The sequence below is a fragment of the Copadichromis virginalis genome, linkage group LG20 (assembly GCF_057382275.1).
Source record: "Copadichromis virginalis isolate Kocher_CV1m ecotype Utaka linkage group LG20, C_Virginalis_male_GT1.1, whole genome shotgun sequence".
Taxonomy (NCBI): domain Eukaryota; kingdom Metazoa; phylum Chordata; class Actinopteri; order Cichliformes; family Cichlidae; genus Copadichromis; species Copadichromis virginalis.
In genome coordinates, this window is record NC_140637.1 from 12,248,679 (window position 1) to 12,272,689 (window position 24,011).

General features: G+C 40.3%; 2 protein-coding genes across 4 annotated transcripts; both read left to right on the forward strand.

Annotated features, from left to right (window-relative positions):
* Positions 1 to 1,325: 1,325 nt before the first annotated feature.
* Positions 1,326 to 4,595, forward strand: LOC146684428 (succinate dehydrogenase [ubiquinone] iron-sulfur subunit, mitochondrial). Its single transcript, XM_085444193.1, has 8 exons — positions 1,326 to 1,487; positions 2,301 to 2,434; positions 2,544 to 2,629; positions 2,746 to 2,882; positions 2,993 to 3,109; positions 3,775 to 3,876; positions 3,991 to 4,113; positions 4,195 to 4,595. The coding sequence occupies exons 1-8, from the start codon at positions 1,428 to 1,430 to the stop codon at positions 4,273 to 4,275; spliced, it is 840 nt and encodes a 279-aa protein (XP_085300319.1). The 5' UTR covers positions 1,326 to 1,427; the 3' UTR covers positions 4,276 to 4,595.
* Positions 4,596 to 6,938: 2,343 nt separating this feature from the next.
* atp13a2 (ATPase cation transporting 13A2) lies at positions 6,939 to 23,764 on the forward strand. 3 transcript variants are annotated; one of them, XM_085442897.1, is made up of 29 exons: positions 6,939 to 7,262; positions 10,962 to 11,038; positions 11,449 to 11,616; positions 12,304 to 12,362; positions 12,473 to 12,539; positions 12,617 to 12,696; positions 12,860 to 12,937; positions 13,016 to 13,085; positions 13,233 to 13,367; positions 13,461 to 13,527; positions 14,450 to 14,581; positions 15,348 to 15,509; positions 15,778 to 15,888; positions 15,984 to 16,030; positions 16,112 to 16,300; positions 16,399 to 16,605; positions 16,776 to 16,880; positions 17,208 to 17,364; positions 17,485 to 17,596; positions 17,710 to 17,834; positions 17,974 to 18,152; positions 18,610 to 18,702; positions 18,785 to 18,864; positions 19,010 to 19,162; positions 19,306 to 19,402; positions 20,639 to 20,862; positions 21,010 to 21,161; positions 21,333 to 21,505; positions 22,458 to 23,764. In XM_085442897.1, exons 1-29 carry the CDS (start codon positions 7,250 to 7,252, stop codon positions 22,620 to 22,622), a joined length of 3,477 nt encoding a protein of 1,158 aa, XP_085299023.1. In that variant the 5' UTR covers positions 6,939 to 7,249; the 3' UTR covers positions 22,623 to 23,764. The 3 variants fall into 3 exon arrangements, with proteins under 3 accessions (XP_085299023.1, XP_085299025.1, XP_085299024.1); XM_085442899.1 differs by lacking the exon at positions 6,939 to 7,262 and adding an exon at positions 9,953 to 10,331; XM_085442898.1 differs by lacking the exon at positions 6,939 to 7,262 and adding an exon at positions 9,953 to 10,326.
* Positions 23,765 to 24,011: the final 247 nt, after the last annotated feature.

Genomic DNA, 24,011 nt, shown 5'->3' on the forward strand with positions numbered 1-24,011 from the left:
AACGGTAATTAGATTACCGTTACTTTCCCGTAGGAACGCTGCACTACTGTGTTGATTTTTTTTGCGAGGATGTCTCATGACAGTGACGTAAGCGAGTGCAACATTTGTGACAACAGACGTGTGCAGATAAACAATGGATAATATATCGAGTGCAGAGAGAGTATGAGCGTGCAGCGTTTAAAGCGTGGAAGTACTGACCTTACTTTGAGTTTGATTCCATAAAAAGTGACAAAAACATTAGCGTCCGCTGCTCACTGCGTGGGAAGAAAACTTCTTTTTACAGCGAAAAACCCCCTAAACTTTCAAGCAAGCGCAGAGTGCGCTACAACGTAATGGTAAATTCACAGAGAAACTCGCGGATTCTTCAACTGACCGCTGCGGCTCACCTGCACCAGGGCAAACCTCCGCCTACCCAACTCCTGCTTTACAGGTGAAAATAGAGCAACAGGACCACTAGTCTTTGATTTTATTTATTTTCTGCTGTGTTTTACTTGCATCTATTTGAAAGAGTGAGTGTAAACACAGAAAAAATATTTTATTTTATGTGCTGGAATGTGCAGAAAATAGGTTTAAATGTTAAACAAATTTCTTCCAGTCAGTGAATGTTGCATTTAATTTAATTTTTGCTTGATGCATACAGTTAAAATATTAAAACTAATAAAACAAGTTTTAAAAAGAGACTTTTCCATTTTTGGGGGAAGTAATCGGTGATTAGTTACTGATTACTTTTTTCAAGTAACTTGACCAACACTGGTGGACAGGCAGGGTGTTCCTTGAGATGCTTCATGAAACTGCAACCAGCATGTTGGAGTGACGTTCTGGTGACTCTGCTCTGTATTACGAAAATAAACCATGTAAAAGAACGTAAAACATTTCGGATTAACTTAAATTTTGAAAATATCTTAAAATATGGTGTCTTTATAGATAGATAAATAGTATTAATTTCCTCATATAGCAATGATTAGGGTTTTGGGACAAAGAGAACTGATTACAACCATAACCTAAGATAAATTACTCCAAACAACAACCTTGCATTTTAAAGTATGTAACTGACCCGACAATGAGAGTTGTGAAAGAGTCTCATACATATGCTACTTTCAGGTGCTGTCGGAAAAATATGAATGAGTAATGATTAAACCTACCCCTACGGCCCAGCTAAGTGATTAAGCAGAGTTTCATACATGATTGTTTAAATGTTAAAATGTTCTCGTTTCATGCTTCACGTAATTCTGCACGAGCTTTAGAGCAGACTAATATGCTTGACGAATTTAAAGAAAGAGGGGACGTGAAGGCAACAAAAAAGACGTTCCCTGCGTCAAGCACGTAGGGGGCGTGGTCTCGGCTTACATCAGGAGCACAGACAGCAGCAGCAGTTCACATAAAGTGACCGAGACTATTGTGGCTGTCAGAAATATCCAGGCAGAAACATGTCGGTGGCGTGTCTGAGTAGAAATGTTTTGGCTTTTAGGAATTCTAGTGTGATGGTGGTAAGTAGAAAAAAAAAACCCCAACAAAAAACATCTAATTCGGTATTTGAAGGCTTCACTGACGTAACTATTAATGGCTTTTTTGTTGGTTCGTGCACTGTTTACTTTTTTGCTAGGCTACAGGATATTATCACAAAGTGTTTATGCCTATGTGTAGCATAGGCCTTTTTGTATCCTATGCCTATGTGTAAATCTGACAGTACTTGACAGAGTCAGCTGTCAAGCGAAAACTGTCGGATAACTTTTTCTCCTCGTAAAGACCTCTTTGTTGAGTGGTAGTGCACATAGGTTATACACTTCATAACTTCTAATAAATATATCAGCTATTAATGCATTAAATTGATATTTTATTGTCCTGGAAGAGTCAGTTAGATAACCAAAGTCCGCAAGGTGATGTAACGCTTTCAGTTCAGTTCTTTCAGGCCTCCACTAGGGGGAGACTCCATACTATCTTACACAAAAGGAGCGTACAGTAAGTAACTGTGTTGTGTAAATACACAACGCGACAAAGACTGATCTGAGGGCATCTAAGTGTATTGTCTGTCATTATAACTGTAAATTAAATGCCCTTGTTGCTGTTGTTCATACGAGGGAATGCATTAGCACTCGTACTAGATAGACTCTTGTATTCCAGGATACTCCCAGATTAGTTTTACATGGCACCACCAACAGGAATGTCACATCATGAGGCGTCCCTTTGTACATATCTAATGTTTTTAATCGGACTGTACTGTTATACTGTTCTTATTCAGATACCTTGGTAATGTTCAGTTCAGTTCATTTGGGATTGTTTGTTTACTATCTGTGGTACAGATGGTGCGCCATGCTCAGACTGCAGCTGCTCCGGCTCCTGAACCCAGGATCAAAAAGTTCCAGGTTTACCGCTGGGACCCCGACAAGTCTGGAGACAAACCACGAATGCAGACGTATGAAATCGATCTCAACACGTAAGTCATGAACTGGTCATTGAACAGAAGGCTGCTGAGCAGTATGTTTACTTTTTACTGCACGTTTTATGCCATTGTCTAATCTACTGACGTGTCCTCATTATTACAGCTGTGGGCCGATGGTTCTGGATGCCCTCATTAAGATCAAGAATGAAATAGACCCCACGCTCACATTCAGACGTTCCTGCCGTGAGGGTAAGAGAGGCCATTTGGATTCTGTTTGCACATAATAATGTGAACAATTTCTGAATGAAAGAAATCAGTGACTTGGTTTCAGACTGACTGTCTGTGAATATCTCAAATATCTTCAGGTATCTGCGGCTCATGTGCCATGAATATAAATGGAGGAAACACTCTGGCGTGCCTTAACAAGATTGACGCCAACACTAGCAAACCCACCAAAATCTACCCGCTTCCACACATGTATGTCGTCAAAGATCTGGTGCCTGTAAGTACTGCTAGTCGAGAGAACCCATCTAAGTTTAAAAACAAGCGATGTGGAAGAAAGTATATTACAGTTTATTACATTCATCATGTGTCTCTCCTTATTACCACCAGGATATGAGCAACTTCTACGCGCAGTACAAATCCATCGAGCCCTACTTGAAAAAGAAAGATGAATCTCAGGAGGGGAAGGAGCAGTATTTCCAGTCAGTGGAGGACAGACAGAAGCTGGTAGAAAAAGAAAAAAACTTATTCTTTTAATCTCTACGTGATTCACATGGTTAACACAAGCAACATTGAAGCCATGTGTCAGTACTGTATAACACGCTGAGAACTGATCGCGTAACCCAGAGATGTCAAACTTATTTTACACTGCTGACCACATACAGCCAACTTTTATATGTAGGCCAGACCAGTGAAACTCCACTTTCTGTCAGTCTTCAGAAGTTTAACTACAGATTTAATCAATGGGATATCTTATTATAAGATGAAGAAGCTTCATTTCAACAGTGTGCCTTGGTTTTTCTACATGATGAAGAAATGCTGCTGTAGTAAATTGAAAGACATCTGTCAGCCTGACTCTTTCGGCTTAAATTGTAAGAAGTAAATGTGTAAAATTACAGAAATCTATAATGTAATTACTTTGCTGTATTGTGAGATGTCATGGGGGAACCTTTTGTCATTAGGAGAAGCTGTAAAACCTGAGAAATGCAGTTAAAAGTCCAAATTTCTGTCTTTCTTCACACTGGGCCGATTCTGGCCCCCAGGCGTCATGCTTGACACCTCTGGTTTAACCATTAAAATAAATAATTAATTTGGTAGCAACGTTTTAGGAGCTGTTGCTAATTTGATTAAACAGGCAGAATAAGCTGGTATTTGACTGTCTAACATAACAGGATGGCCTGTACGAGTGCATCCTCTGTGCCTGCTGCAGCACCAGCTGTCCCAGCTACTGGTGGAATGGAGACAAATATCTTGGACCTGCTGTCCTCATGCAGGTAGGTAATATATTATATTATTATTATAATGTTAGGGAGATAGCTCTTTTTTTTTTTTTTTTAACTGCTGGTGGAGATGCCATTGATACTGAATTTGGTGTCTTTATCCCACAGGCGTACCGGTGGATGATTGACTCCCGTGATGAATTCACAGAGGAGCGCCTGTCTAAACTTCAGGACCCCTTCTCGCTGTACCGCTGCCACACTATCATGAACTGCACTAAGACTTGTCCCAAGGTGCTCCAATGTGACCAAACACACACTTCCTCACAGTTAAGACTTTCAGTTTCTCACTCTGTCTGACTCACTTCTCTACAGGGACTCAACCCGGGAAAGGCCATCGCGGAGATCAAGAAAATGATGGCGACTTACAAAGAGAAGAAAGCAGCAGCTTCATGAGCGTGTGAATATGAAACTGGCTCAAGATCCACTGAGAATACCTCAAACTTAGGAGGCCAGCTGTAAACCTTGCTTAGAACTGTACATTTTGTGCTCTTGATGAGTGTCTTATGTGTTTGAATGAGTCCAAGTGTGTTTAAGTGAACAGGAAGATGGAAATTCTGAGAAAAGGACGCTAGAAATGCCGTACAAGTGTTGCGACATGTTGGACTACAGTTCTGCTTTTTGCATGCTGTACTACATTTGCTTGAAATTGTATCAGCTTGTTAATATTTATATGCATAATCATTAAACTCGAGTAAAGCTTGATATGGAGACCATGCTCGTATGCTGATCACCTTTGTAACTTGCATTCCTAGGGAAGGATAATGAGATGAAAACATATCAAATGTTTTGTCACAGTGACATAATTTTCTGCTCATGGCAAAGAGGAAGAAATAACCTATGGTGAAAAATCTGCACCTGTTGTCATAATGACAACAAGCGCTACCCGAATTCTAAATTTTGATGTCCTACACCTACAAGCTGCCCAACAGCTACGGGGCTGCATGTGTTATTGGTCTGTAGTAAGCCGATTTCACTGTGTAAACGAGAACTTTTTTTTCGACCATAAATATTCTTAGCAGAATGAGTAGTGGTAAAATGTTACCAGGTAATATTACACCCATGTTATGCTAAAGCCATTTACACACTGTCTCCATACCAGCCTTTGTGGTGGTGCTCTGTCATACTGCACATTCTGGTATTGATCCAACACTAAGTAAATACAGGGCCAATATTGTCGATACCAGTACCAATACTTTTAATCTTTAAAGGTACCGACGCTCTTATTGGTATTAGATACCAGCTATGCCAGAAAGAGCAGTGTGTCATGAGTTTGCAGATTTTAGACACATTCTAATGACCACTAAAACAGATTTTTTTTTACCTCCCATAATAATTAGTTAATACAGTAATTCACACCTTTCAGTTTTGCATGTATGTTGAAAATGTGTTTTTTTGAAGACCTGAAATGTGCCTGTCTCTAACCAACTTTAGGTCAGCTTCTCTTGTTTTAATGTGTTGTAGGCTATAAATAAAATAGAGATGACAGTCAATGCAAAAAGATTCAAATATTTTTAGTAGCTCATGTTTCAAGTATATGATTTCATTGGCAAGTAAATAATTTATTTAACACATTTATTAATTTATTATTAATTTATTTAACTGCGTGGTGAACTTGGATAGAAACAAAGTATTGGTCCTTTCGCGCTGGTATCTATACCAATAAGAGCGTCGGTATCGATATTTGGATTGATCCACCCAAGGGCGTAGATTTGGCATGGACGGAAGGGACATGTCCCCACCAATATCCAGCAATTATTGAATTTTCCCCACCAATAATTTGATCTCTTCGAGTACAGAAAAACTCTGTTTAGTTTTAGCAGCGCCAAGCCTGCGCTGCAAGGAGGAGAGGAGGATGGCAGCGCAAAGGAAGAACCTGGATATAAGAAAGTATTTTTCAAAGAAACCTGTAAGTCACTTAAAGTCAAGTTCACTCATAAAATGTGTCCGTCATAATAACGTTACAGGCTATGCTAGGCTTTGGCCCACATCAGTCTAAAATTGTAACCATGAATAACGTGTTTTGGAAACTAACTGCACAACAGGCAGCACTATTAGTTATCTCAGTCTCAGAGCAGCATTTCTAATTTTGATTGAAACTGTCAGAGAAAACGGCAGCCTCGAGCAAGCCAGGATATTAGTTTACAGAGGCTGTTAAAATTATACGTCTAACCTTAAAATTTCATCCTAATGGTACTGAGATATTCATAGGGTTAATTTTGAGACAATATATCATGAAGTAGCCATGATTTTGCAAATATTCCACCTTGTAGTGCAGTTTGCAGAAATTGTTTTAAAAATGCACTCACCCAACAAACATTACTGATGAGTGACTCATCAGTAATGTTTTTATAGTGTGCCTAAAATGTTGCATAATTTTGCTGAGAAATCTTTTACTTTGTGGTAATTTTAGATGAGTAGTTTTATGGACAAAACCCACCAGGTCATTCAGTGTTCCCTTAGTGCTAATGTATATAAGAGATGTTGGTGTAATATAACTGAAGTAATGTTGTTAAGTCCTTAAAGTCATATTCTTTTATTGTCATGACTGTATTTGAAGCTATTTTTTATTTTTGTATGATACCTGATTTATATGGAATATGGCTGAAGTAAAATACATTTAATAGTAATTTAACATTATATAATTAACATATAAAACTATGAATTGCAATTTTAAATGGTTTAAAAGCATGTAGAATAGCATATGTAGGCAAGTATATATTCTCCCTTTTTATCAAGAAGCAAAGACAAAAAGGTGGTTCGGTGGTTGAATCATCCGTCCCCACCAATGCCAAAACAAAATCTACGCCCTTGGATCCACCCGCCTCTACTCTTGGCGATGGCTGAATACGATTGGTTGGTATTTATATTTAATTAAACGGGTTTTCCAATATTAGGTCATAGCATTTTATTTGTTATTTTTGGCCATTTAATAAAAATGTAAACTTTTCTTTTGTGTAAGGCCAAAGTTAATTTGTTGGATGCCAATTTTCATTCTAGGGACATGTAATCATGACGTGTTGTTTTTGTCATGATATGCGTGATCCACATGAACTGCACCTAAAACAACAACTGTTCACGCATATCATGACGGCTTTATTTGGAAAAAGGCGCCACGTGAAAGAAATGAGCAGATATTTGTGGTCCTTACCAAACCAGCAGTAAACATCACCGCTTCGCGTACCACGCTCTTTAACTTAATGCTATTTCTGCGTCGTCACAATTTTGGACGAGGAGGCTATCCGTAGACATGTGTCATTGTAGTTTAGGTCGCTGCATGGTTTGAAAGAAGCTTTTATGACCGGGAGCAGGAAACTGTTTGTCATTAACATTATGATGGTATGAGAGGTATGCGGGATCTGACGACGGGATGAACGGGAGCGGTAAGTGCGGATGCTTTAAAGGGAATGTTTCCTGCAAACATACACACTGTGTTTGCTAACTGTTAGCCACAACTCTGTTATCTCGCCGGCTAGATACGGATAAATGTTGGCCACTGATGGCAAAAACTAACGGTCATCTTCTGTCAGCTTGCGTACTAAGGTCCCACTTTCTTATTTTTTTTCATTTGATCGACTGTGTACTATGTCAGTATAGTGTCAACAAAGGACAAAGGGCTGCTAATAAAGATAAGCATCCAGAATTACTGGAAATTCAACTCTAATGTGAAGCGAACCACCTTTCATTTCTTTATATTTTTGTAGAAAAATGGGGAAAAAGGTGCAGCGATTTATCGAAAAATGTGCAAACGTAAATGAAAATACAGTATATAAGGCAGCAACCTAGTTTTTACAGTTCTAGCAAGCTAGGAAGTAACCTTTATTCTTCAGCACAGTCTGAACTCTGTTAGGCATCTTTCATAAAAATGTCTTTAAGTAGTCTTCAAGAATAGTTCTCCAGGCTTCTTGAAGAACATTCAAAGCTCTTCTTTGGATGTTGGCTGCTTTTTGTTCTGTTTTCCGTTTAGATGATCCTACATTGCTTTGATAATGTTCAGGTCTGGGCTCTGGGGACAGTCCAGTTCATGACTGATAGTGTTCTACTCTGTGTTTTTCTATAAATGTGTGCTTTTACTGCACTTGCCATTGCCATAAACCCATTGCCAATCAGACATTTTCAATTCTATGCATTGTATGGCAGGTCAAAATCTGATGGTACTTTGCTCCATTTATAATTCTATCAGTTTTGACAAGATCCCAACACCACTAGATGAAATGCAGACCCAACCATAACAGAAGCCTCACCCTGTAGACACTCATTGTTTACCTCTCTTCTCACCTCCTCCATACTTACTGACAACAGTCACTCTATAAGACCTGCTGCCACTGATTTTTCGGTCAAGTTCTTGTGAAATTTCAGCCAATAACATAATACCCTGGAGATGAATTAATGCTTATCCCTTTAGACCTTGGCAATCTAAAGACTTCACCATTGCCCTACTTTTGCTACTTACAAAAGCACTACAGAAACTACTGTTTCCTCAATTTACTGTTACTTATGGTATTGCTGTTGTATCTGCTGCAGCTGCAGATACTAGCACCTTTCAGTTTGTGTGCCCTTTTGCAGTTTCATAAAGTATTGTTTGGGCTCCGAGTCAGTAAATTTCACTGCTGTTGTTGCTAAAACTGTTTCTAAGTTGCTAAGATGTAACAAAGGAATTTACTGGCCATATCAGGATGGCAAGGTTATCCTTTGGGTGTACGGACTCTTGGTCCCGGCAGAAAAGCCCAGTATTGGGTTATTTAATTTCAAGGATTTGTTTTTGCATCCTCAGCTCAGATGACTGTCTTGTGTCTGTCTAGTCTTTTTTTTTTTTTTTGCACACAGGGCATTTCCTTTTTGAGACACTGCAGAAATTTTACTCTGTGTAAGTTCTGTATTATCGTGAAATTGAAAGTCTGGGCTTTCTTAAGTTTTGTAAAGAGATGACACCTTACATGGGTGACATATTTGAATGAGTTGGTGACTCTTAACCGGATGAAATCAAGCACTGATTTTTACAAAGAAAATTGGTAGAAGCTGGTGAGTAGCAACATGTCGTTAAATGAGCCATTCCAAATAGTTAGGTACACAGAAAACCGTGGTGAATGACTTCAAAATCAAGGCCCACTGTGGTGAATGAATAGCTGATACTTTACAGGCTTCTTTTGGTTGAGTATGGCCTAGTTCGACCAAAGTGAGCATGTGATTTGGTCAAATTGCCCAACTTGGATAATCCTCCACATGACTGCAGTACAGGCATGGCAGAACAGATGACTCGGTTGTTTCTTGTGGTCAGGGTAGTGTGCGTGTGTACATGCGTGTGTCGTACATCATATTCTTATTATGAACATGCAGCAGTTATGGTATCATGCACAATACATTGTCTTAATGATAACTTGATATGTGCGTGTGTTTCTTGTTTTTCCAATCAATATCATCTTGGTCTTGAAATGAAATGAGGTAAGCAACTGTAAGTCTTTCTAGAAGCAAACCCTGGTAGTCAGGAGTCATGTTGAAAATTATTTTGACAAAGCACTGTCTTCAGGTTAATTATAATTTTAATAGAAAGACAGAAGTTTGATATAAACCAGTTAAAACATTTGGCTGTAAAAGGCATTTTTCCCCTTAAAAATGTAGATTTTTACCTCCGTAGAGTTTCTCTCTTTTGTTATCTGTTGAAATGTAGTTAAATGTAGCTAAGGTGTACTGGGACATAAACTAGATGGGTAGGTGATCTGGGAAAGGCGCAGATTAGCCCTCTGCTATCTCCACTTTGTCTTTTATCTTAGCAAAGCACACGATAAGAAAGGCAGAGAGCAATCACTGTTTCTCAGCTAGCACTGTCCACAGTGTTGCAGCAACATCCAGTGTATTTTAAGATAGCTGGTGGCGCAAACAAGCACAGAAACGTAATTGTGTTGTTGTCTCTAACTGTTGCTGTGTGTGTGTGTGTGCGCGCGGGTATGAACCAGATTAACTCGTTCTTTTAGTTTTCAAACAAGGGAAAGCAGCAGTGTAATGTCTGTGCCAGAAAACAGCTGTGAGGTATTGAATGGCCCTCATACTGTGCTCAGGTGCGATTTAATTACTGTGCCGTTCCCATGGTTACCTCACCCGGGGCGGTGGGCGGGTTGCACTCTGGCTGTTAGCTACCTTTATAATAATAAGATAAGATTCCCCTTTCCCCAGTACATTTTTTAATGTAACTGTCCTGTCCATTTGTCCGCATGCGTAGTCTCAGATATGATAAAAAAAAAAAAACTAGATTAAAATAAATAAAAATGAACGTCCTGTCTGCAGTTTTCCGGGTGACGTTTCGTGTGACGGGTTTGTTTCAGAAGCCGGTTAGACTCGTAAGCATGAAGAGCCCGGATCAGTGCAGGCTACAGGGAGCCGAAGCACCACTGCAAGGTGGTCTGATCCGTAACTTTCGGGAAAAGGCTTAATTTTAATCGCGCTTTGACGGTAAGGTCAGTCTATTCCTAAATTGTGTTTTCAAATTAAAGGAATGTGGTTTTCTTTTCGATACGAGCCAGCTGTTTGGAAGCGGAAGTCTGTTCTGAAAATAGCGTCGTTTATTGTGCTTTTGTTTTGATTTTCGCTGTTATCGGCATGAGTTTATAGCGAGCTTTTCACCTCTTTCGCGCTGTAAAGTTAATGTTTTCGTAAAACCTCAAAGTGTTTCCAGCTTAATGAGATGCGCGGATTGACTTTATTAGAGTTTATGGTGACTCTTGAATCTCCTAAAAATCATATACATTGTGATCTTACTTATTTAGAAGTACACAGATGAACAACTGTGAGATGTTTTTACCCGCACTGTCCTGGACTGGAGAGCTCTCCCTGTTCAGTTTAGACTACATTGCAGAGGCAAAACATTTTTTAATATTTGTATCTGAATTCCTGCTCAGGATGTCTCACATTAAAGAAAGTCTTCAAGTTTGCGGCATGGACCGGACACAAGCTTTGCACTGCGTTTTGTCAATATTGACTTTGAAGGCGCGCGTGTGTGTGTGTGTGTGTGTGTGTGTTTTATGCTGCTTGGTTCATGTTAATGTTTTAACAGACGCACCATTCACCCTGCATATCCTGTTCTGTAGGTAGTGTGGTGGAGCCGCAGAGCGGACTCCCCTCACCCAGTCCTCGAGACCCCCTACTGAGTCCTGACACACACATGGTAAGAACCTACTCAGTGTTTCTGATTCCTGTTGTGGTGTGTGTTGTTTGTTATCTAGCTGTGAGTTAGATAGATATAGAAAAGAAAAGGTTAAACTGGGAAAATCAAATGCTGTATAAGTGAAAGTGCAGAAACTGATGACTTGATGTTGTGCCCAGCACCTGTCACCTGTAGATGCAGAACTTGCGTTGGTCTCTGTGGCCTTGTTATAAATAACTTCTATCATTTGTGGTTTTTAGTATCACTTCCAAAGACAATACAAGACACAATCTGGCTTCCTACAGTGGCTTTTTAACATGCAATGCCACCAATGATAAGTTGACTAGATTTATGGAAATGAACCGCTGTGTGGATGTGAAAATGAGTCTGATTTTGAACCTGAAATCCTGTTTGGTTCTCTCTCCCACCAGGATGTTCAGGGGTATAAGTGGGTGCGCTGGCGGGTGTGGTTGTGTCGACTGGCTGCCCTGCTGTCCTTAGGGCTCCTCCTGCTTGTGTTTCACTGGCGCCCACGGTTTGGTGTCTTTGCCCGCTGCAAGTCCTGCCCTCCGGCTTTGGCGGATATTCTGCTTCTCAGAGTGAGATAATCAAACAGTTCCTATGCTGAAGTAAACTCAACCTGATGGCTGGCATTATTATCACTGCCTATCACTTTGTTCCACATTGTCCTTGCAGGACTTAATCTAGGCTTCTTATTGCAAAAACTGGCTTGGTCATAGAGTATTAGTATATGTATTATGTATAGTTGTTTACACATTCTCCAACAAAAGATTCCAGGAAGAAACAAAAATCCTTTTGGGGTTGCGTCAGGAAGGGCATCCAGCATACTAGCGTAACTTTACGTAACTTTTAAAAAAAATATATGCTCGCTAATATATGCAATGATAGTTCCATTCCAAAGTTTTAAATAGGGCGTCATCTCCAGCTTTGTATTCCTGGTGTCCTGCATTCACAGTTTGAAACAAGCTTTTTTAGCTCCTCTCTCATTAAGACCAGCTTCCTTTTACGCCAACTGTCTTCAGATTGGCTGCCAAATGTAAACAGAAGGTTTGAACAGCAGGTGGGTGAATCACTGAAGTACTGGAACTTTTTAGTGAAATACTCCTGCTTACACTAACCTGAACAGTTATTACTTTACTTTATTTTGTGATGTTCTGATCACCTAGATTGAATGGCAGTTTTCTGTTAGATACTTCCTGTCTTGCTTTAAGAAAGTGTCCAGTTTCCAACTCTAACTGGTGAATTTGTGTAACCTTTTCCTTCAGGACAGTTTTGGCCAGCAGCATGTGGTGGAGGTCCTTACAGAGGAGATGGAGGAGGGAAGGTGAACTACTTGTCTATATATTCACACAACACCCTAAGCCTTTCAACTGTGTACATATATCTAAGAGAACTGTTAAACAAAACTAATCTAACTTGGTTGTTTCTTTCCAGTTTGGAGTTGCTTGGACAGTCAGAGGATACCGAATCCAGAGATACAGTTCAGCTGTACAAAGAGGAGGTAAAGCAGATGTTTCAGCAGAACCTTTTGTCCTGAACGGTACTTCTCCAAGATCTGACAGCTTTATTGTGTTGCAGAAAACACTGCTGCGGTACTACCTGTTTGAAGGACTGCGTTATGTCTGGGTGGATAGGAAAGGCGCGTTCTGTCGCGTTAGGTACGGAAAAAACTATAATGCAGTGGGATTCAGCTAAACTAGACTCATGAGTTTGTGTGTCTTAAATAAAAAGAAGAACATACCCCCAAAACTCACTCTTTTAATAGTCTAATGCACTCGTTGTGTTGTGGAAAAAAAAAAGTGGATTAATTTGTTTTTATAGTGTCCTCAATGAGGACTGGACCTGCAATAACCTGCATGGCTCCCAAAAGGGACTGAGTCCCCTGGAGCAGAGCTTTAGGTAGGAAACACATGGACACAACACATTCCCTAATCTCAGAGGACCATGCTGAATAATCAAATGCACGATTTCTTTCAGGAGAACCATATATGGAACAAATCTTATTGATGTGCCTGTGAAGCCTTACCCAAAGCTGCTGTTTGAGGAGGTGGGATACATGATTACCTTCATACCGATTTCTTTTTCATTTGGCTTTTAAATATTTGATGTAATAATTTATTTAAAAAGCTCACATGATGCATCCAGTTATATATATTTTTTAACATATTTTTTTCACTCTTTTTTGTTTCTGTAGATCCTCAACCCATTCTATGTGTTCCAGATGTTCAGCATCATCCTCTGGACGGTTGATCAGTATTATATTTATGCCATATGTATATTTATTATCTCTGTCATCTCCATCGGTATCTCACTTTATGAGACCCGGAAGGTGAGCCTGTTATCAGAAACACACTGGAATTGTAACTGACTGTGTTTAAGCACAGAAACGAGAGAATAATGGTATTTATGTTTTTGTGACCAGCAAAGCATCACGCTTCGCAACATGGCCCAGCTAATCACAACCGTCACTATTCGCAGAAAGTCGGGAGGTGAGGGGTATTTTTGTTTGTTTGTTTTTTTTAAGCAGATGTTTTATAATATGAATTTACTTTTTTTCCAGAAACACAATTATTTGTGGAATGTTTAACTGATTGATACTTAAAATAACTTTGACAGGAGTCCACTAATGTAATTCATGTGAAGATGGAAGAGCAGTCGATATGCTCAATAAATAATAAATAATATTAAAAAGTTTTAATTGTTAAAGCCAAGACAGTCACTGAGAGGAGCATGTTTATCAGTTAAAAACACTTCGATTTGCTGATGAGATAAAAAAATAGTGTTCAAACTAAATGAAACTCATTTGTGTCGGTAACAGTTGCTAACTCTTAAACCACAGATGCACCCTGTTAAAACAGAATGTCAGGTCTGATCATTTGGACCAGTTACAGTGTACAAGTAATTTGTTAAACGGTTTAACTGGCACATGCTTGTCCTCCCTTTATGGTCCTCTCTTTATGCACCTACGTGGACAAGGACCTTGACAATGTGCTTTACCGGCTGTAGTTGTGTAACTTTGTTATTCTATCTCATATACAAACATGTTCTACTAAGCATCGCTGAGTGCAAACAGAAAAACTCCCCAGGGAAACTTTAAGCTGTTCCCTTGAGGCAAAAACCAGCTGAGCTTTTTGTTTGTTTAACTAGTTTGCAAAAATATCCAGCAGCTATAGAAATGTAACAAAAAAAGAGAGAGTGAGAAAATATAATTTGGTTCCACATTGCCTATAAGGTTACACATGCAGAAACAGAGAAAAGTACTACATTAAGCACATTAGTGCAGGACTGGTCACGAGGACAAACATTTGCAAAGGAAGTGTGAAATTATCATGTTCAGTAGGTTTTTGATTCTGACCAGTCACTCCAGAAGCCTTCGCATAGACATCTGTACTGGACTGTGTGTTTTCTCAGAGGAGGAGTGTGTGAGTTCAGTGGAATTGGTCCCCGGCGACTGTTTGATCATCCCTCAGGAAGGTATGCTGCTGCCCTGCGATGCTGCCCTGCTGGCTGGGGAGTGTCTTGTCAATGAGAGCATGCTCACAGGTAATTAATTGACCTTAACAGCACCTAAAGACATTTTCAAACAGCCATTTTGAACTTTTCTAAGACATCCTGCAGATGTGCACGTGAGAGCAAATGTTTGGACATTTTATTTGCCAGTCTGTGTAGTGTATGATAGCTCTGTGGCCCATATGATGTTTTAAAACGGGTAATAGTCGGATGAATTCGTAGATCTTGCATCATGCCTTCAGTGTGTTCTAACCAGGTAGCACCCTGGCCTAAACCAAACTGAGTCGTTCCAGTAGTGAGAATAAATGTGAGGCAGACAATTTCCTGCTTTTTGAGAGACGACAGTTTCTAACAATGTCCCTATGTAACTATCATAACCAGGTCCTGACCCGATTCTCCGCATCTGGAGTTAATGTGTGGAAAAACAAAATCGATTGGCTGTGCTCCTCAGTCGTCCTGTTATTTGCTCGTCGTGCCCACAAGACTAATTTAAAAGTGTTATCAAGGCTAGAGTCAAGTCACATTTCACAACCTTGAGTGTAACTAAAGCAACAAATTGGCCATCAGAAGGGATTTTCTTCACTTCCAAACTACTTTACATGTCAGTGCTAGTTATTCAATGAATGTTTAGTGTAGGAGTCTGTCCAAAAGAGGGTACATAACTTGCTTCAGACACATTTTTATTATTTGACCAACTAATGGTCGTGGCGCTTGGTCATAAAGGTGTGTTACTAATTCTTATTATAGCCTGACTTTTGAGGAATGTGTGCAGTAATCTGCTCTTGTCATCTGTGTCCAGGCGAAAGTGTCCCCGTGCTCAAGACTCCACTGCAGGCTAGTGATAGGAAGTACAGCTCAGACACTGAGCGCAGACACACCCTGTTCTCCGGTACGCAGCTCATTCAGGCAAAGGGAGGAAGACCAGGAGGCGGTGGGGCTGTTGCTGTTGTTACAAGCACCGGTGAGTAGAGAAACCGATGATGTGACTCGTTCTTTTAGAGTTTATTTTGCAAGTTGAAGGGACCCTGTGATGCTTTGACTCCATGCAGAAATATTTTTCACTGAGGCAAGACGGATCAGATTTTCCTGAAGTGATTAATAAACATGAGTATAAAGAAAATATAAAAGGGTTTACAGTTGCAAATAATTATACATTCAATATATTTTGGCACTTAAACTGTTTATACACCAAGTGAAACCACTTCTGTTTGTATGTGGATTATCCACAGGGTTTTTCACAGCCAAAGGTGACCTGGTCAGCTCCATTTTATATCCTCAGCCAATCGACTTCCGCTTTTACCGAGATGCCGTCAAGTTCCTGCTCATCCTGGCTTCAGTTGGTAAGAGCTTTAACAGCAACCTGGTTATCATTGAGACATGAAGCCTTTTGACCCAATAACAAGTTTTTCCAATATTCCCCATCTCACTGCTGCAGCTCTCATTGGAACCATTTACATTTTTGTGGTCCTCTATAGATCAAATGTAAGTGGCATCTCTAGTGACTGCATGTTTTGCTCGCATAGTAAAATACTATCACTGACATGTGGTTGGATGTGTATCCAGGTGACCTGGGCAGAGCTGGTTATTAGGAGTCTGGATATTGTAACCATTGCGGTGCCTCCCGCTCTGCCTGCTGCCATCACTACTGGCACAATCTACGCTCAGCGAAGGTTGAAGCAACGTGGCATCTTCTGCATCAGTCCACCGCGCATCAACATCTGTGGCAAGGTCTCACTCTTCTGCTTTGACAAGGTGAGGAGGGAGAGTGTTGCTAGAAGTGTGCTGTGTACATAGAGATGAACCACAGCTACTTTACATGTTGCTGGTGCTTTGTACATCTGTTTTCTTAGACAGGAACATTGACAGAGGAGGGTCTGGATGTGTGGGGAGTGTTGGAGGCGGGGCCTGCCGGTTTTTCAGAGCTGGTGCCTGAGCCCAGGCTTTTGCCTCCGGGGCACCTGAGGTCTGGCTTGGCTTGCTGTCACACTGTTGCGCTGCTGCGTGGCCAGCTCCTCGGAGACCCTTTGGAGCTTAAGATGGTCGAGTCCACTGGTTGGGTATGTTACCGTGTTACTTATTTCAAAGTGCTTGAGCTCGCATGCATCTCATTTAAAAATTTGGATTTTTTTTAAATAATTGATGAAAATGTATGCTTGGAGGCTCTTTCAGTTTCACAATCTGAAAACATTAATGGGAATTGGAGTTCATTTTTTTTCTGATTTTGCAGACTCTTCAAGAGCCAGATGGAGATGGCAGTGTGCTAAATGCAGAGTTTGGAGGCCACAAAGTTTTGGCAGTAATGAGACCACCAGATCAACAAGCTTATGGAGCAGTGAGTATCCCTGTTATCACTGATACAGGTTGATCAGTAGGATTTATTAAAGCGAATGCTTACTGACTGTAAAGTTGTTATATGGGCAGCGGTTGTTTTTCAAATAGTTGCTCCTGTGTTTCGGCTGCTGATAATGAAAGATGTACTTGGTTTGTGCCTCTTTTCTAATGCAAGACAGTTGGTAAGCAGATGTAGCCAGGGCAGGTGGATAAATGAAAACGCGTAAGCTTAAGCAGCGTAATTTTTTTTTTTGTCTGCTTTGTCTGCCATTTGGAAAGATCAAGAACTTGCCGAAAGTCTTCATTTATTCTTTCATTTTGCTCTCAGTCCACGGATGAGGCGATGGCAATTGTACAAAGGTTTCCCTTCTCCTCAGCCCTGCAGAGGATGAGTGTGGTGACAGTGACCCACGGGGGGCGCTCAGCTCTTGCTTTCATCAAAGGATCTCCAGAGATGGTGGCGAGCCTCTGCCAGACTCAAACAGGTTCAAAATTGACACAAATCATAACTATAGCTTTAGTGACATTTACTCACGTTTTGTTTTTTTGCAGTACGTTTTCCTATTTTATGACATTTGTCCAAAATGGAATGTTTGCATTTCCAGTTCCAGCACAGTTCTCCAGCAAACTGCACAGCTTCTCCAGTGAAGGCCTCAGGGTTCTCGCAGTCGCCTACAAGCCATTAAATGTGAACTCTAACTTAAGCACCATTGAGCGGTAAGAACATAGTCTATATTTCTGGCTTAATTGTGGCACAAAAACTTATCCATTTTTTAAAAAATGATCTATAATAGTTTAATATGTTTGCTGATCAAGCTGTTTGTCCACAGAGGGGAAGTAGAGAAAGACATGCACTTTCTGGGTTTGCTGATGATGAAGAACTTGGTAAAGCCTGAGAGTGCCAAAGTTATCAACATCCTGAGAAAGGCGAACGTTCGCAGCATTATGGTCACTGGTGAGGAATGTTTTTGTATTCATCACTGACCGTGCAACTTATAATATTTCTTGTTATAAGATAGTAAGTTGTAGGAATCGACACAGATGGGTTTTTTAAAAGTCTTTTTGTTCCATCTTGTGTGTCTTTTTAACCATAGGGGACAATGTTCTAACAGCAGTTAATGTAGCAAAAACCTGTGGGATGGTGGGATCTGACGAGAAGGTGATATTCATCACTGCAACCCCCCACACTGCCCAGTCCATGCCCACCCTGAGGTTCAGCCTGGAGGAGGAAGCGGCTCTTTCTGGCCAAAGTTCAGTAGAGGTCATCACTCAGGTTGGTCTTGCTTAAATGGGACACTCCACTCTGGATTGTACTCTGTTGCTAAAATGTTTGTTACAGTCATACTAGCAGCTATGAAATTATGAAACGGCTACGTTGTGAAAGAGTTCCGGTTGAAGTGTTGCTCACTGATGTCACGCCTGGTTTCTGTGTTTGTGCCTGTGGCCTGCAAACATGGAAGTAAATGACCTCAGTGCTCAAGTAAAGTCGAGGACTCATATTGTTGCCTGGTTATAGTTCATTTTTAATGGAAGCAAATTTGTGCAGCTTTGAAGGCAAATGAAATGGTATGATCTTCATCTCTCTCTCATGTCAACACATTTCTAAACAGCTTGAATGCTTTCTGTTTCTATGACAGTTGTATGCATAACAAGTCCAGCTATGGCCTACTTTTTTCAACTGGCAGGATTCATTCGAGTTACTGTTACTGATGTCTCTCCTCCTCTCTCAGGGTTTGTATCAGGATGGTTTTGTCTATCACTTGGCTATCAATGGCAAGTCCTTTGCTGTCCTCTGTGACCACTTCCCTGAGTATCTGCCGAAGGTAATGGAAACTGTGTAAACAGGAATACTTTGACAGTGCACCGCACTTGCACGCTAATGACTTTAACCTGCTGTCACTGCAGGTTTTGATGAGAGCCACGATATTTGCACGCATGGCCCCTGACCAGAAAACCCAGCTAGTGAAGGAGCTGCAAAAACTGAAGTGAGTACAGTTTCTGCAGCATACACAAACTAGAAAGGAGTTGACACATAAGGAGAACAAATGGGAAATAAAACAGAGTAGAAATATAATGAAAGGGAATCATTTTTATAACATTAACTGTGAAATACTGCTACTGTTTCTGAAGCTACCGAGTGGGGATGTGTGGAGACGGGGCCAATGACTGCGGGGCACTAAGAGCTGCTGATGTCGGGGTTTCTCTTTCCGAAGCTGAGGCTTCAGTTGCTTCACCTTTTACTTCCAAAACTGAAAACATCAGCTGTGTGCCCCTGCTTATCAGGTAAAGACTGAGATTAAAAGCCTAGAAAACACAAAGCAGATGGGGGAAGTCTTTTTGAAAACCAACCAAACTTCTCATTTGTGTCTGCAAAAAGAAAAAGATCTGTCCTTTTTTTCCCCCCGTCCTACTCTTTTTCCATTCAGAGAGGGACGATGTTCTCTGGTCACCTCCTTCAGTCTCTTTAGATACATGGCCCTCTACAGCCTCATTCAGTTCTGCTCCGTCATCATCCTCTACACGGTGAGTATCAGCAGATCACAACTCCCTCATCTTTCTCTGCTTTGTCCCCGTAGATCACCTTAAACATGAAGCTGCAATTTATTGCCAGCTTTTCATCCATTGTAGAAATAAACCAAAACATACATTTTATGGATAAAATGACTGAAATAAACTAAAAATGTATGAAAATATGTGTATAAATAACTCATAATAAACGTTACACATGTTTCAGATAAGCAAAGACAAAGATAACACAAAACAGGTGTAATGATACCTGCATTTTGGTAGGTCTGGATAGCCAAAAGCTATCCGGCTATCCAGACCTACCTGGCCCTGTGGGAAATGGTTATTACCCCCTCTTCATCCCACCCTCTATATTAATTATGAATTAATGTGATTAGATGCATTTTTTTTTTTTAAACGATGAGTTCAGTTTCACACCCAGGCCTGATTACTAGCAGATCTGTTGGATAAAGAAATAACGTGACCTGTTTGACAAGGCGAAACAGGCAAAAAGATCTCAAAAAGCAGCTTAAAAACAAATTAATCAACATCTATCAGTCTGGAAAGGGTTAAATATCTGATGGTTTGGGACTCCAGGGATCCACAGAGAGAGACATGATCCACAAATGGTGAAAACTCGGAACAGTGGTGGACCTACAGTGGCAAGCCTACCAAAAATACTCCAAGAGCTCATTGAAGGTCATCCAGGTCACTCATGCTGGAAAACCCTCCGCTTTGGCTGAATGAAAGCAGTTCTCCGAAGAAAAGTTGAGCAAAGTTCCTCCACAGCGATGTGAAACATTCATTGCAAGTTATCACAAGTGCTTGATTGGACTTCTCGCTGCCAAGGGTCAAACCCCCCCCCCCAAAAAACAAAAAAGTACAACCTGGTCTACAGGTAGTGAGAAATGAATGTGGCCAAAAACTTTAATAAAACGGCATGAGCGAAAGCACACTGCATTCTGTTCAGCTCTCGTCAAAAAAAGCAGTTTTAACTGTTATTCTTAGAAGCAAATGGAAATGACTGTGTATGTGGAGCTCCAACTTTAAAATGTGGAAAATGTTCTTTCACTTAATATTGAACACTTTGGTAGCCCATAAAATGTGACCTGTGCAGTCTCTTAACACCAAATGCCAAACAGAACCACAGTCCGGTTGACTTGATCTGCATGAAAACAAAACAAAGTCCTAAATCATACAAGTTTGTTTTGTTTTTTTTTCTCCCCTAAATAATCATTCTTGATGTGTGTCCAGGTGAAGACGAGCGTAGCAGACCAGCAGTTCCTGTATTGTGACATTCTTCTGGTGACTCTGCTGGCCATTGTGATGGGAAGAGGAGGCCCTAGTGAAGAGCTGTACCCTTCCAGACCCGCGGCTAGTCTGTTGGCCCTGCCTGTACTGGGCAGCCTCTTCATCCACACCTGCATGATTGCTCTGGGCCAGCTGGCTGCGCTCTTCATCACAACCTCAGAGGAGTGGTCAGCAAAATAGCTTTTATTTCTCATCAGACTGCCCTCAAGAAAACTGTTTACGTTGACTTCTGTGTGTTCAGATGCAGATTTAGAAAAAGAGCATCCCACGTGTTCTGCACTTTAACTCTTATTTGTCTCTTCCTTCATTTTTAGGTATATTCCTCTCAATGCGACTGAGGTTGGAACAGCCAATCTGCCAAACTTCGAAAACACCTGTGTGTTTGACATATCTGGTTTCCAGTACATCATCATGTCAGTGGTGGTCACCAAGAGCTACCCCCACAAGAAACCCCTCTACCACAACAGTGAGTGAACATGTTCAAATGCCAAAGGAGGATGATTTCAGTTTGGGAGGGCGATACATTTGGACAAATTTAGAACTATTCATGAAAGTCATACTGAGTTCAACATTAGTGAAACTTATCACTGATGCAGGACAGTTGAGTCACAAGTGTTTTTTTCTCTCCTTTTCCCAGTGGTTTTCCTTATCCTGCTGTTCGTCCAGTTTGGTGTGACAACCTGGCTGGTGTTGTATCCTGGGGCTGTCTTTAGCCGGTTACTTCAACTGTACAACATCTCTGACATGAATTTTAAATTGCTGCTCGTTAGTCTGGCTGCTCTCAACTTCCTCATTTGTTTTGTCGTGGAGGTGAGTGATTTGTACGGAGCTTCCCAGATTCCCCGTCTGTTAAACTACACAGCAAAATCAACGAAATCAGACATCTTTAAAGTGGCTGTGATAGAAAGCTCGTAATATTCTAAAGTGAACATGTTTGCTAGAATAAGGCCCTACTGTAGACTTTTTTTTTTTTTTTTTTATTATAGCACATTTTAAAAGCAGCAGTGCTGACCAAAGGAGTGATGTGACCATGCTTTCTGATGCCTGTTAAAAGATGCACAGCAGCATTTTGGACTAACCACACATAGTCCACTCTAGAGGTGTTGAAGGCCTGAATAAAGAAGATGGGATTTTTCTTTAGCGAATTGATGTAACTGATAGAACATTATTTAACAACTGTGGCCACATTTGTTAAATAAAATAGATAAGCATCTTAAAAAAAATAAAAATAATTAACAGTGAGGGAACAATAAGAAGCAAGAGGGCACACGGTGTCAAGGTTTGTGATACCATCTTGTAGACTGTTAAACGGAGGCTGCAGTGGGACAGAGGGATCAAATTAAATGGGGTAATAGTAATAATGATGCTTTCATTGCTTTAAGTGAGATACGATACTGTGCAAAAGTCTTCACACTTCATTTCCTTATACTTTGCTTTCAAGGAGCCAGGCTTGTTTTGCAAAGTTCAAGACTCTGAAGTTCTTTCAAAATTTTCTTTGGACACAGACTTGCTTTTTAAAAAAAAAAAAAAAAAAAAAAAACCCAAACAAACACACTTCCCATTATAAAAGAAGTGCTGGGTCTAAAAAGTAACTTATATTAGATGAACATAAAATAAACAGAAATCCAGACCTGAGACAGTAATAATTTGTCATTTTCTGAGCAAAATATAAAGTATAGGGGTGCCTCAGTACTGTTGTGCAGTACTGTATATCAACAGATTCCCTGAATTATTCTACCACTTCCATGTTTTTTCCTCCCAGGTGCTGATAGACCTGGGTCTTTTGAACTGCCTTCGACTGCTGCGAGGGAAGCGTCCGTCTAAGAAACAGTATAAACAGCTGGACTCTCTTCTGTCAGACTCTACATCATGGCCGCCTCTCAATCAAACTCTGACCCCCACAGATACAGTTCTGTGCTGTAGCTAGCATCTGCTTGGCCTTCCGTGACTGTAATCTGAGCCAAACTATGCCACAGATGCCCAAACTACATCCCCAACTTGACCAACAATGCAAAGTCTTCAATAATAAACTATTTTTATTTAAGCTGCGTTTTTTTTTTAACAAGTTATTTCCATGAATTTAATGTGTTTTCCAATGCAAAGCACTGAACGTAAACATTTTTTTTTCCCAAATCATTTTATTAAAGTATTTACAGGCAGTTTGTGTTCGCACTTGGCTAAACCCGTCTCCTGCTCTGTCGTTAGAATTCCTGAACAAAAAATCGCTTACCAGTACTGTGAACTCACCCTCAGTTTCTTGAAATACAGTAACACAACCAAAAAAAAACCCAGGAAGTAAAGATGTGATACAGGAGGCACAAGCTGAATTCAACCACTGTAAGAACTTTTTGTGTTTATGTCACACCATTTAATATGGCTTTGAAATCTCCTCTGTTTCCAAAAAAATAAAAAAAAAATAAATCTATTGAACACAATGGTCAACTGCTCTCTGGATCGCAGCTAGCTGCTCCATTTAAGCAGTGGACCATCACTCACCATTCTTGTGACTAAAATGCTGACGGTGGGAAAAAAAACAAAACACACCCAACATTCATACACCTTGGGGCATAGACATCATTTCAGTTACATTGCAATTTATAGAGCACGGTTTCTAAGTGCCAACCCAAGCTTAAATACGGACATTAGCTGTATGAGCAATCAACCCTGCTGGAAAAATACAATCTTATTCATTCATTCAGCCTCATTCACTTGACCTGAGTTCCTACATGCTGTACTTCAGTGGGGTGTATGAAGAAAAGAAGCACGCCGCCAACAAGGTGGAGTTAAGACAGTGAGGCTTGAGAGGTACAGCAGTAAATTCACCATCTGACCCTTCTTTAAATTGCTGCCAACATCACCTTCAAATAATGATTTTTAGGTTGTTTTATTAGTTTTTGATTTTAAAAAAAGGGCTTTTGGTTCTTTTTTAGTTAAAAAATACTGCTCTGACATTGCTGCCCTCTTCTTAAAGAAAAAACTGCAGGAAAGCTACTTAAAATGGACTTCAATCCAACATCTCATCTTTTTTGCCTTTACTTTTAAATAGAAATGAAATGACAGTCTAAGGAAGACAGCCAGAAAGCTTTAAAAAAAAACAAAAAAAAACGTAAACATACCTTGTCAGATATACAACTTCCACATAAATCCTAACCCCTGTTTTAAGAAACAAATGGCAATTTACATATTAGGTTGTGTCCTGATAAATCTAAAATCTCAGTCAAGTACTCATTAGCAGTGTGTGCATTTTAGACACCAGCTGCAGTTCCAGGTGTTTAAACCATACAAAGAACCCAACATGTAATATTGTCAGATTTTG